The sequence below is a fragment of the Physeter macrocephalus genome, chromosome 18, assembly GCF_002837175.3.
Source record: "Physeter macrocephalus isolate SW-GA chromosome 18, ASM283717v5, whole genome shotgun sequence".
NCBI classification, from domain to species: domain Eukaryota; kingdom Metazoa; phylum Chordata; class Mammalia; order Artiodactyla; family Physeteridae; genus Physeter; species Physeter macrocephalus.
Genome location: NC_041231.1, coordinates 39,784,820 through 39,797,465, shown reverse-complemented (window position 1 = coordinate 39,797,465; position 12,646 = coordinate 39,784,820). Strand labels below are relative to the sequence as shown.

The following is a 12,646-nucleotide window of genomic DNA, read 5'->3' as shown; positions in this document are numbered from 1 at the left end:
TCTCCGATTCTAGTTCTTGGGGCTTGATGACTTTTCTGGAGGGGGAAACATACTCTTTCATGGATGGCTGTGTCGTAATTTACAGTAACCAAGGTAGCGCTGTGCTGAGACCCTTCTGTTTTCTGCGGAAGGCATATGCAATGACCATCTGGATACAGGGTTATACATTTACTGAGTCCCCAAGGCTTCCCAATTAGATGGCTTCAGTGCTTGCTCTGGTGGCTGGATATAGTGTTTGGATGTTTTAAAAACCTGGACAACAACACGTAATTGGCTACGTAATTAATAATCACACATTTCATGGGTGGGTCTCACTGAGTCTTTAAGTTGAAAGTTCAGATGATGCGGAAGCTACATGTATACATCATGGATTAAAAAGACTCTGTTACATTGTGTCACGGTAATGTTTTTCCCCCCCCCCGGACATTTTTTCATTTCGTTGTTTATAGAAAGTTTCATTTCCATGGTGAAATTAAAATATCTCCGGTTAGATGCCAATATCAACACATTTCCACACGGTTCCATTGGGAGTTGAGGCTGTGACTATAATTTATGTTGAGTACCCAGCCTAGTAAATTAAGTTGTGTTCATAATTTTGACAGATACATTCTGAAAATGCATTTGATTCTGCAGCAGACATTAAAAACAGAAAATTTTTGTTTCCATGAAGGATAGTTCTCATTACATTTTTGGCTTCCTGTGCTCTAAAAAGGGCTTCAAATGTGATTTGTCGCTCTACATTTAATTAGCACGACGAGGCACTTCCTTTCTGCATTGAGGAAATATTACGCGACGATGTGGCAGTGAGGGAAGCGGGGTCAGGTGGCAGTGGGAGGAGAAATGGATCAACCGTGGCACTAGGATATGAGTACACAGATCCTCAGGAAAGCACCCCCAGGTGGGCACGGCCTGTCGAGAAGTGGGATGAGTTGCTCCTCTCCGTGCCAGGGGTGCCGGGAGGCTGAAAGCCCAATTACTGATGAAAAATGGAGTGTGGGTGTCAGGTGAGCACAGGAGTCAAGACATAGGCCAGTGCGTGCTTGTGCTGCGTAGGGTGCAGTCTGTCTGAGCAGGGTCAGAGCTGGTCCACGTTCTCTGTTTCCCCCCCCCTCCCCCCCACCGCATTGGAATGGTTTCGGAGGGCACACAGATGCACTCTGGTTATCAACCCGTTGGGCTCCATCTGGTCTCCCTCTGTTCAGACCAACTGCAGGGCCCCTTCTACATGAAGGGGGGTGGCTTGAGGAGCTCCTGGATCCACGTGTGGGTAGGAGCTTGGCACCTGGTGTCCTCTGGCCTCTGTGGTCTGAATGAGTGTGCAGTTTCCATGCGTCCATCCATCTTCATCATTAAAGCCAGCCTTCTCTCCAGCCCCTCTCCAGAGGGAAACAGAGAGAAGCTGCATCAGGCTTTTTTTTTTTTTTTTTTTTCTCTCACTCATCCCCTACATGCCATATTCACTTTAGTTTGACTCAGCCTTTGCTCTTCATCCATTGCTGCTGCATCCCAGTGACCTGCAACTTTCCACAAGGAGCAAGTAAATAAAGGAACACAGCTCTGCAGCCACGAAAACTCTGTCCCCTTCCCAGAAAATAGTAATGCCTCATCAGATCTTCCAGATGAGGACTGCAATATACAGACACTGATTAGTCCAGTATTTCACGGATTAGAAAAAGAAAAAAGATCCCAGAATGGGGAAAGTTTTGTTCATTTCTTTTTCTTTCAACGTTCGAGGATTTCCTTTTTGCAAAAGACACTCCGGTGGACTGAGGGGAGACTGTTCCCCACTCATCCCAGATGGGAGCCTGCCCATCTTTAGGACAGGAGGACTTGAGAGGGATAGATTTTTCTTTCCTTTTCTTTTTTTTTTTTTTCTTACCTGTTTGGAAGTTGGGTTTAAGGAGGAGACCGTCATTTCCGGCTTGCAAAGAATTAGGTGGTTAGGTTTTATAATGTGAAAGCCTGAGCCCCAGCTGGCAGGTGGTGGTGTAGGTGGCCCAGTAGAAATGTGGGTGGTGGACCAGAATCAAATGACTCTCAGTCCCTGATGTGGCCCCCTCGGAGAGGCTTGGGCATAAAGATAGAGGAAAATGGGATACTCCACAAACATTGAACCTGTGGAATATCCCACACCTGTTATCTAGTCACCTCAGTCTAAAAATTAGCAAGATTTTTTTGTCTTTTTTTTAAAAGCATGATTCCATCTAAAGCCATAAAAAGGCTTTTTTTTTTTTCTTTTTTAATCTAAGAGAAGAACAGATGCTAACAGATGAGATTTCACTGGCTGATTCATTTGTTTCAGATGCTTGAACGGATGCTTTAGAATTTTCTGCCTGAGCTACAGCACCAAGCTCGTTAGTCGGAAGGCGTTTGTGGCTAAGGCCTTGAAAGGGAAAAGTCTCAAGTGGGCTTATTTCTACTGAAACAGCATTTCGGGAGAAATGCAGGAAAAAGCAAACCCAAGGCCCCAGAGAGACCCCTTCCAAGCAAAGCACTCCTCCGGAAGGTGGAAGCAGGGCCGTGGCTCAACTGCGGAGCCGTGGTCTCCTGTCGCGGACGCTGCTCGTGGTGGCTCCTTTTCATGAAAGGGAACGAGCAAGGCTTAACAGTTTTCCCTTCCAAGCAGAGACTCAGAGAAAGGGAAAGAGTGAGAGAGAGCAAAGGAGGGGGGCAGCCGCCCCACAGAGAAATGAAATGAACACAACTTCCTGATGCTGGCCAGTAAAAAAAAAAAAAAAAAAAAAAAAAATTAATAAAAAGATTAAGCAGACCTGCGTAAGGTGGGCAGCTGACTCCATTCCAAAGTCCTGCATCCCTAGTTTACCTGAACTACCAAAGACTGGCAGGCCCCTTGGCACTGGGCTGACAAAGTTCCTTTTCTATATGCCAGTCCATCATGACCTCCTGACCATCCAGCTCCGCTCTCTGCAGTGACCAGTGCAGGATGCAGGGAGATGTGGGCAGGACAGGAAGCTCAGACACCCCCATTTAAACTAACACATACACCTGCATGCCCAAACCAACCCAGGCGACACCTCAGGTTCCATCTTAACGCGTCCGCGGGAAATACCACCACACCCAAACCTCATCCGACATTGTCCGTCTTTAATTCAAAGCCAGTCTGGGGATGCCTCTTTGGAAGCAGTGTGGTCCAGTTTCAAGGACACTGGGAGTCAGGGAACCTGGGTTCTAGTCCCAGTTCCAGCATTCACTTGCTGTGTGACCTTGGGCAAGACACTTAACCTCTCTGTGCCTCAGTTCCCCATCTGTAAAATGGGGGTAATAATGTCGACCTACCTCACAGGGCTGTTGTGAGGAATAGCTAAGTGATTGTAAAGCACTTTGAACGTATAATTGCTTATTATTAAGACTACAACAATAATAATATCGTATGCCTGTTTACTACCAGAACTTTAAGAAATTCTTGTTTTTCTTTGACCTCTTCTCTGTTGTGTAGTGATCCATCGAGAAAGAGAATTCTCCCCTTTTTGAGATATCTAGGAAATGCATAGAGATGTAAACAGAAGTAACTCTTCAGGTTGTTTTCTCACATCTTACAAAAAGTAGATATTTTGCACAAGAAGTTGCTTCGAGAGCGGGGCGGGGGGCGGGGGTCCCCCTCTGAAATTCTCAGCTGATTCCAAGCGGTAGTTGAGGAGTCAGTACACCTGATGCTGAGCCCAAGCTACCAGAGGTATTCAAAAGTAACCTTAGTGCAAAACCTTGAAGTTCCTGAAATGTCTAGAAAAGAGAAGGGTTACAAGCCCTGGTCTGTGCAGACTGGAGGCTGCGTGCGTGTGTGCGTGTGTGCAGGGCGTGGAGAGCCCCAGGATGTGGGGAAGCCCGGCTCCTGGCTGTGCTCATCCACAGCCAGGCAGAGTTGGGGAGCCGTGTAGCCAGTGGGAAGAGTGGCGCTAGCAGAAGTCCCCCAGGCCCGTCCTATGCATGACTGAGAGGGTCCCTCCCAGCCTGGAGGTCGGCTCCAGTGATGTCTTCTGTGCTGTGACCTTTGTTCCACTTGGGAAACAGGCCTGGCCCCTGATTCTCTTCCCATGTGTGCAGACTGTCTTAAGTCTAGGAGCTCGTGGTGGGTTTTCTGGATTCTCGCAGTAGAGTCCACGGGGCCAGAGAACAGGGTGGACCTCTTCACACAGCACTGTGGGTGGTGACGTGGGCATGGGGGTCACCCCTGTGACAATGTTGAAGCACAGCTGTACCTGCTAGTTGACAGCTGTGGCCCCCAGCACTTTGAGTCTCCTCACCCCCTGCTAACATCCCAGCCTTGCACCAAACGCCTCTGTGAGTCAGTAACTGAAGGGCGAATGCCTGGTGTAGCAGGGACCTCTGGGAGCCTCTTCTGGTCTGAAGGCCCACCTCTGCTCTGACTGGGTAGTGCCCGGGATAAACCAGTTATTAAGTATGTGGTGTATCATCCCTGAGAAAGAAGCTGGTCAGCTCTGTGGGCACAGGTAAGGAGTTTATCCACCATCACAAACAATCCTTCTGTCCCTGACCGACTCTGATGTCATTTATTAAACACGAAAGGGAGTGTGTGCGCTCACCCCCGCCCCCTGTCTGTGTCACCCCATCTCAGAGGCCCACAGTGACCATCTGTCTTCTAGATCTAAGTCTCTGTACACCAGAGCCTCAGCAGAACAGCTCTAAGCAATCCATGTGGCTGGTGTCTCCACATGCCTTTCTGCACAGACCTTCCAAATAAGCAGAAACTGGAAAACAGTAACTTTCTAGGTGGGATTTACGGACCGGTCTAAATGGAACGTGAGAATCTTGCCCCACGTGGGCCTGGCTGTGTGCTGAGTGACGGCCCTGGTGGTGGCTGGTGGCTGAGACCAGTTGGTGGAGGGCAGCCAGAGGTTGTCAGGGCCACCTCCTGCCTCACTCGAAAGGGAAACAAGGCTTCCCTGGAACCTGGTTCACAGTCAAACTGCAGATACCTCTGTCCTTTTCCCTAAGACCTTAAAAGAAGAGTATAGCTTTAAACGTAGAAAAGTTGTAAGAGACAAGTCAAGTTTAATATGTCGGATTGACAGACTCAGCAAACTCGGTGCCCAGCACCAGAATCCATGGTGCTAAATAAACTCTTAAGCTCCTGGATGGAAGACACAATGCAGGCCACAGTCCATTGTAGGGACACAGATGTAGGATCGGGCCTCAGGCTCTTCTTCAATAGCTTTTTCTATGGTGTGACCTAATTGAAAATTCAGTTGATCCACAGGATTATAGGGTACTGGATTCTCTACTCTTAAAGGCAGGGGATCGTTCCTCTCTAAGAGTAGTAATCATTATTTTCAAAAGTCTTTGAGACGATAGAATTACTGAAAATAAGGAAAGTTACATTATGTCATCGCAAAAGGTCTTAATTACTGTGGCAGGTTGTTGACTAACACCCACCTAGTAGCCCCCTTTAGCCCAAACGTATCACGATTTGGTTATCCACGGGCAGGAGCCTGCGAACACTCATGGTTCCTTGGTTGGGTAGGTACCTGCACGAATTAGTTCTCCCTGGCACACCGTAGCCCTGAGAGAGGTGGCTGTTTGGGGTAATGGGAAGGCACATCATTCTAAGGCACAGTGAAGGCAACCCATGCCAAAGGCTAACTCGGAGAAGCCACGAGAAGGATGTTTCTTCCCAAAGTAGAGAAAGGTCGGGGGAAATCACAGGAATCCTGGTTGGGGGAAGAGCCCAGCTCCAGGAAAAGATGGTGTTGCCTGTCTGAGGGCGGGTTATCGTCAAGTTCTACAACTTTTTGGTCTCAGGAACCTTTTATGCTCTTAAGAATTATTGAGGACCCTTATGTATCAATGTTTACTACATTAGGAATTAAAGCAGAGATTTTTAAAACGCAGAATATGCAAGCACAAAGATGCCGGAGAGATGAGCTCCCCAAGGTTCATGCAGCCTTTGGAAAACCCCCACTGTGCTCTCGGGAGAGGATGAGAGCATGCAAGGCCGAGAGCATCCTTGTCTTATTATGCAAAACACAATGACCTCTTGGACCCCTTAAGGTGTCTCAGGGGGCCCCAGGGTCCTTGGGCCACACTTTGAGAACTGCTGCTCTGGGGGATTGATCCCATATCCCCCCCCACCAAAGGAAAAGGGTGCTGGAGCCTTTTTCCAATCTCCCTCCCCTGCCTTGAACTGTTCCCTAACTCCCAGGCCCATCCCCAATTCCAGTCCACTCACCTATACACGGAGCTGCCTGGGCCCCCAGCGTCCAGCCCACGTTCAGGCTGAGAGTTGTACCTCACGTGCCGTGTCTCACTGCCTGTGCTGATCTGGAGGAATGGTGGTACGAATTCGTGTGTGAGAGAGAAGCGTCTGTAAGGACCTCAGCTCCTGAGAGGCACGGCGGAGACAAGGATATGTGCTGAGTGTAGGACCAGTTTTCGTGATACCTGGTGATCTCTGTCATTGCCGTGATACAAGAGTGCTGCTGAGTTAGTTGTAAGAAGTGTCACCTTGATTGAGTGGCAGCCACAGTCATGTGGGGTTGCAGTCATGAGCGAGCGCACGGTGGGGACTGGATCCTGGCACTCTTCCCCGTAGGCCCAAAAAGGTGGGGCGGCACAGTGTCATTGGAACAGCAGAACTGCGCATGGAGATCCCTAGCTGAGCCTTCACTGGTGTGGGCAGGTCACTTAACCAAATGGGAATCATCTTGGCTCTCCCCTCCCCGGCCCTCCCTCCCGAGATGTAGTGGGATAAAGTATGTTACATTGCAGTGACAAAGATGCCAGCAGAATAGGTCTCGATTTGTGACTTCCGCTAAGCCCACATTTTAAGTAAAACCCTCTCTGTTATCAGGAAACTGGCAAGCATTTCTCCAATGCTGGTGTTAAAACTACAACCAAGAGTTAAGGTGGAGCTAAAACAGATAGCTCTGTCAGATCAGAGGAAATGTCACAGATTGCTTTCGATAATTTTTTTTTTTAAGTCGCAGGGAAATGTCATAGATCACTTTAGGTAATTTTTTTAAACTTCCCTTTATCTTTCAAAGTGAAGGTAACAAACTCGATGTACACAGCTGAGTGCCACCCCCAGGGTAACTCACATGGTAATGTTACAGCTGACTTTGCAGCGAGGGTCGGAATCACTGTGCATGGCTCACGGGCGTGCCTTCCTCGTCGTTCTAGCCCTTTATGGTTATATATAACTCGAGGACTGTTCATAATGGACACAAAGGCCACACCATCACACTTTCCCTGGTGGAGAGCAATGACAAAAGAAGGGGTGTGCCTGTGTGTGATGTGTGTGCATGTGGGGACGCAGGGGAGGTGGGATGGCTTATAGAGGAGCAGGTGTATGCTATGAGAATTTAATCTCCAGTTCTTTCTGCCGAGGGAGCTAGTCTAAAATGATCCCTTCTAATTGGGTAGGGGCAGAAGCCTGCTAAAGGGTTAACCAGAACTCGCCTTTAACGAGATGACCGAGCAGGGCCGGCCTTGGCTGCGGGAGACCTGCCTGTGATAGAGACCGGGCTCTGCTCTTTGGCTGGAGCCTGCAAGCCTGGCACTCATACCCGAAGATGGATGGCCTGGCCCGGTCCCCACTGGAGACTCACATCTCTTATCTGCACTGTTACAGTGTAGGTTCAGGAGGGGTTCCTGGGCATTTCTACGTGCTGAGAGCTGGCAGACGACTGGTGTGAGTGATGGCGCTAGCTTAGGGAGACAGGCAGTGAAAGCATTTCAGATGCACCAGGTAGGAAAAACTTAACCCTGAAAGTGGGCAAGAGAAAGGAAGGTAAATGAATGTTCCTACCTGAGGTTAAAATATCATACATTTATGCTATTGCTTCAGAAATATTTACAGAGATTTTATAGTTTGGGGGTGGGTTTTTTTTGGTGACTTAATCATTCACTGGAGTAAATATCTATAAAATTCCAATTAAATGGTGTCTAAAATTTAAAGCAGCAGTCTACAGGCAAAGCGCCAACATTTCTTTTTTTAACAAAAATATTTATGAGAACATCTAGCATTTAAAAATCAACCAGAAACTAGGCTTGATTCTGTTTAATATTTTATATGATTGGACATCTTAAAACAAATCAATAATGTTTATATTTTATAGAAATTCTGTGTTTATTCAAAACCATAATTCTGTGATGTTAATGGAATGACTTTATATGGCTTTAATTGTGTTGGTTTAAATGCTAATGACCACATTTCAAATTAAAATAGTATTTTGCTGATAGAGGTAGACACAGATATGACATATGAAAGAACAGATAATTTTACTGATTGTAAAGTGTTTATTTCAAGAAAAAAATGTTTTTTTTTTAAGGGCTGTGAAAAAAAAGTAATTTTTTCAAGGGTTTAAGATAGATTTCTGCACTTTGGGAATTGGAACTTGTGCCTGTGGAATTTTTGGAGCAGCCTAAGCTACCTTTTAGCTTGATGTGTGTGCTAGAAAATTTTTCATTATCATGTTTTGTGATATGTAATAAATTCAGGGTGCTGTGCTTAAGCTTGGTTTCAGTTCAAGTTTGGGAACATCTGTTTCCCTCATTCCCAACCCTGGCAGACACCCCTACTCCCCATAGTACCTCCCCCTCCCTCCCCGTCTGTCCTTCCTCAGATCCCCTGTGAAAGAGTAAAGTCAGTCTCTGACCCTTAGAAGGTGTGTTCCTTCCAGCGTGGAGCAAGCAAGATATAATCATGATTTCTGAGCCTCTGCTTTCCTGTCTGGGAAGAGTGATGCTTTCTCTCCTCCTTTGATGTCTCTTTAATAAATATGTTGTCCTTATTTGTCTTTGGACGTGGCCTCTTGGGCCACCTCTCAATTTCCTCCATGATTTATGTTGCAAACAAATTCTCTGTCCTGTTTGTTCACTGCTCTCTCCTAATCTTGTGTATCATTGAAGACATGCTGGAGACAGTTTTTGTTTTTATTATGCAATTATGTCATATGTGTATTTCAGTGAAATGTCAACCCGTCAACAGAGGATGATGTTAAAAATTATCCAAATAAATAGTTTTCTATTTCTTCTAATCAGACCTAGTCCAGTCAGTTGAATGACAGTGAATAGGATTACCTGTTGTTATCTAAACAGAGTTTTGCTGGCCCACACTGCCTTGGGTCATGGATTAAGGTACATAATTTACCTGGGGATGTTGACTCGGTGCATTGTCACGTGGGTGTCTCAAACCTGGTCTCTTGTTTGGGAGCCTCAGATATGTAACAGCTCTTTCTTTCCAGTGATCCAAAATCAGAGGGTGAAACTCTGGCTTCGTTTATCTTCCCTTGATAACTGTGCCCTACAGAACACTGCCTGGATGAATTGCAGGCTGCTCAGTACTACTGGGCTCAACCTTGCTGCCCAGGCCTGCAGCTCTGCTGTGCAAGAGCTTTCATCCACTTGGCATTAGAGTTGCCTTCTTGATGTTTCCCTGAGAATGGCGTGGGTCTGCCTCTAAGACGGATGATTTCCCAGGCTCAGATGTGCTGGAAGCGGGGTCCTGAGAGAGGAAAAGAGTGAGCGCGTGTGTGTGTACATGTACATGTGTGTGCTTGTAGGTGTACGTGTGTGCACGTCTGAGTGCGTGTGTCTGGTGCCTGTGATCAGAGGGACAGGTGAGTGAGAGGCAGCCTCAATGACCACACCACAAACTGTTCTGGGTTTGGCCCTGGGACACGTGTGCCCTTCCCCTGCGAGACCACAGCCTTCTTAGCCGGGAACCTTAAGGCTTTGACTCCAGGCAGCTCGTTCACCCCCACAGTTCATAAAATGGAAAGGTCTGGGGCTCCTGTATGCAAAGAATGGTTCAAACCAGATGCAGCCTGGTGTGCCATCTTTAAAAGGATCCTCTCGTAGGCTGAGGGCTATTACGAATGAAGCCTTTTTCACGAGAGCCTCTTGGGCGGTTCCATATGACTGCAGAAGACCGGTCTGAGCGTTCCCCCGCTTGTGGGCTCGGTCCTGCCGGATCTTTCAAGATGGGGGCCACCCTCCCCTCCCTACCTCCCCCTCCACTGCCGGGCGTGTCTCAAACGTGGTCATCATGCTTTGTCTGTGCCCTGTACCACCCGCTGCTGGGGCTTGTGGCGGAAGGACAGGGAAGTGGCTCCCCCCTCACACTGGGGGGTGTTAGCTGCAGATGGACACCCGCACAGCCAGGGCCTCAGATGTTCTCCACACCTTTAGTGGCTACTGAGGTGCAGACAGACGGCCGGCAGGTGAGGGGGTACCACCCGGGTGCAGGACGGGTGACCTCAGACCGGGGACAGGGAGGGAATGCCTCTTTCCGGTGCCAGTCTTGTTGTGTCCAAGGATAGAGTAACTGTACTCTCCCTATCAGCATGCCATTTTTCTTCAAATTGTTGGTCAAAACATCATAATTTTCTCAGAGCCAGCAACCACCCCTCCCCCATAGGTAGTCCATAAGCATCTCGAATATTTCCCTAGAGAAGTTAAGTACAATGGGAGGGCCTCTCCCAGGCCCTGTCCCACTGGAACCCGGGGCCCAGGGTGAGGAAGGCCGTCTGTGAGGGCCTCAGGGAAATGCAGAATGTCCGTGAGGGGCCTGAAGGGGTCACCTGGCAGGTCTGGCACCGCCTCCAGAGGCTGGAGCCCCTTTCAGTGTGTTGTGGTCTTCAAGAGGATGACCCAACCATTGGCGAGTTCTCTGCCTGAGCACAGGCTGCAGGCCCAGGTGCCAACAGATGGCCATGGAGCCTGGCCCTGCACAGCAGCCCAGGTCTGTGCGTGTCTGTCCATCGCGTTCTGGTCCTGAGTGTGCTGGTGGCTGCATTGTGTTGTGTCCCTCCCTCGTTCCCATGGCTTTGAAGGAGAACCGGTGGCCCAGTTGACTGCTTGGTCTGCTTGCCCTCTGGCACCTGCACTAGGCTTCTCATCCTGGACACAGCCAGCGAGCGCTTGCCACCCTCCCTGTAAAACAGCCGTGCCATGCTCCTCGCCCTGTCCGAGGCTCCGGGAGATGGCGCTCTGCAGGCCATCCTTCTGTAGACAGTCATTTAGACGTGGGCCTGGGCTCTTGGCCATGGCAGACCCTAGTACTAGTAAGCAAGCACTGTTCCCTGCGAGTGGGGGTATTTGAAAAGGCGGTCACTGGCCTCAAGCATCCCAGCCCAGGACCATCTTGAACTCCTGACCACACCCTACATCCCTGAGGCTGCAGGGACACCATCAGTTACGTTCAAACAAGGGGTCAGTTCCCTGGACTGTCCTTTGGAGAAACCTTCCCCTCCCACAACTGAATCAGGCAGGAGCAAAGCCAGGACCCAGGCTGGGCCCAGGCCACCCGTGTTGTCTAACCTGTTTTGCCATTTTCATTGATCTAGGCGGGATTAAGGACACTGCACGACATTGGGCCAGAAATCCGGCGTGCTATATCATGTGATTTGCAAGATGATGAGCCAGAGGAAACAAAAGGCGAAGAAGAAGAAGATGTGTTCAAAGTAATTATTCCACGCCTAGCTACACACTGGCCACTTGGAAATAGCGGGGCAGGAGTCCAGTTGGGGCAGTTAACGATCTGCCAAAGAGCCTGGAGAATGCACACCAGCCCCAGGGCCTAGAAGGGCTTGTGGACCATGCCCTCCCCCCTGCAGACCCTCCCCGTTCAGCAGCACCCTTTCTAGGGCCAGGCTTGCTCCTTCCCTGAGCTTGCTCCTCTGCCCCACACTGGCCACTTCGGAGGAGCTTGGTCACAACCACTGGCCGGCGTGGATGAGCATCCTGGGTCCTTCTAGCAGCTGCTGGCCCTCCCTACCCCTTCTTCCCCGGGCCGGCTCTTTGATCTGCCAGCGGGCCCTCCACTTCCCAGCCCCCGGCCCAGAGACCTGCCTGCCGCCCAACCTCAGCCACTGGGGCTGCCAACAGCCCTGCTGGGCGAAAGTCAGCTCACCTTGGAGCAACCGGAAGAGTGCACTTGAATGACAGCCGAGCGCTTGCTCCCCAGCTCAGGAATCGGTAACCTTCCTCATTTCAGGGGGACCAGCTGACACACACAGTCACCCTGGTCACTGAGACACTCAGATTGTTTTACAGGGATTCTATGGAGCTTACCTAGAATTTGTTTTTCATGTAGAAAAAAAAATTACCTAACGTAGCTAGCCTGCATCAAATATTTGTTAAATTACCTGGTGTTGTCTCCCATTATTTTGCAGAGAAATGGTGCCCTGCTTGGAAACCATGTCAATCATGTTAATAGTGATAGGAGAGATTCCCTTCAGCAGACCAATACCACCCACCGTCCCCTGCATGTCCAAAGGCCTTCAATGCCACCTGCAAGTGATACTGAGAAACCGCTGTTTCCTCCAGCAGGAAATTCGGTGTGTCATAACCATCATAACCATAATTCCATAGGAAAGCAAGTTCCCAGCTCAACAAATGCCAATCTCAATAATGCCAATATGTCCAAAGCTGCCCCTGGAAAACGGCCCAGCATTGGGAACCTTGAGCATGTGTCTGAAAATGGGCATCATTCCTTCCACAAGCATGGCCGTGAGCCTCAAAGAAGGTCCAGTATTAAAAGGTAACGTTTAAGATGTGTTTGCACTTGGTAATGTCGTGTCGGCCCAAGGCAGGTCTTTCTCCCGTCTCTGGCACAGGTGGGAGGCTCCCTGCGGGCGTTGGTGTTAGGGCCTGTGAGTGCCTCCAG

General features: G+C 49.1%; 1 protein-coding gene across 3 annotated transcripts in view; it reads left to right on the top strand.

Moving 5' to 3' along the window:
- The window catches only part of CACNA1D (calcium voltage-gated channel subunit alpha1 D), a 331,484-nt gene that overhangs the window by 309,692 nt on the left and 9,146 nt on the right, over positions 1 to 12,646 (top strand). For all 3 annotated transcript variants that reach the window (XM_024123808.1, XM_024123810.1, XM_024123809.1), the window contains 2 exons: positions 11,325 to 11,441; positions 12,153 to 12,520. In XM_024123808.1, coding sequence (XP_023979576.1) covers positions 11,325 to 11,441; positions 12,153 to 12,520 — 485 coding nt within the window. The remainder of the gene's footprint in view (positions 1 to 11,324; positions 11,442 to 12,152; positions 12,521 to 12,646) is intronic.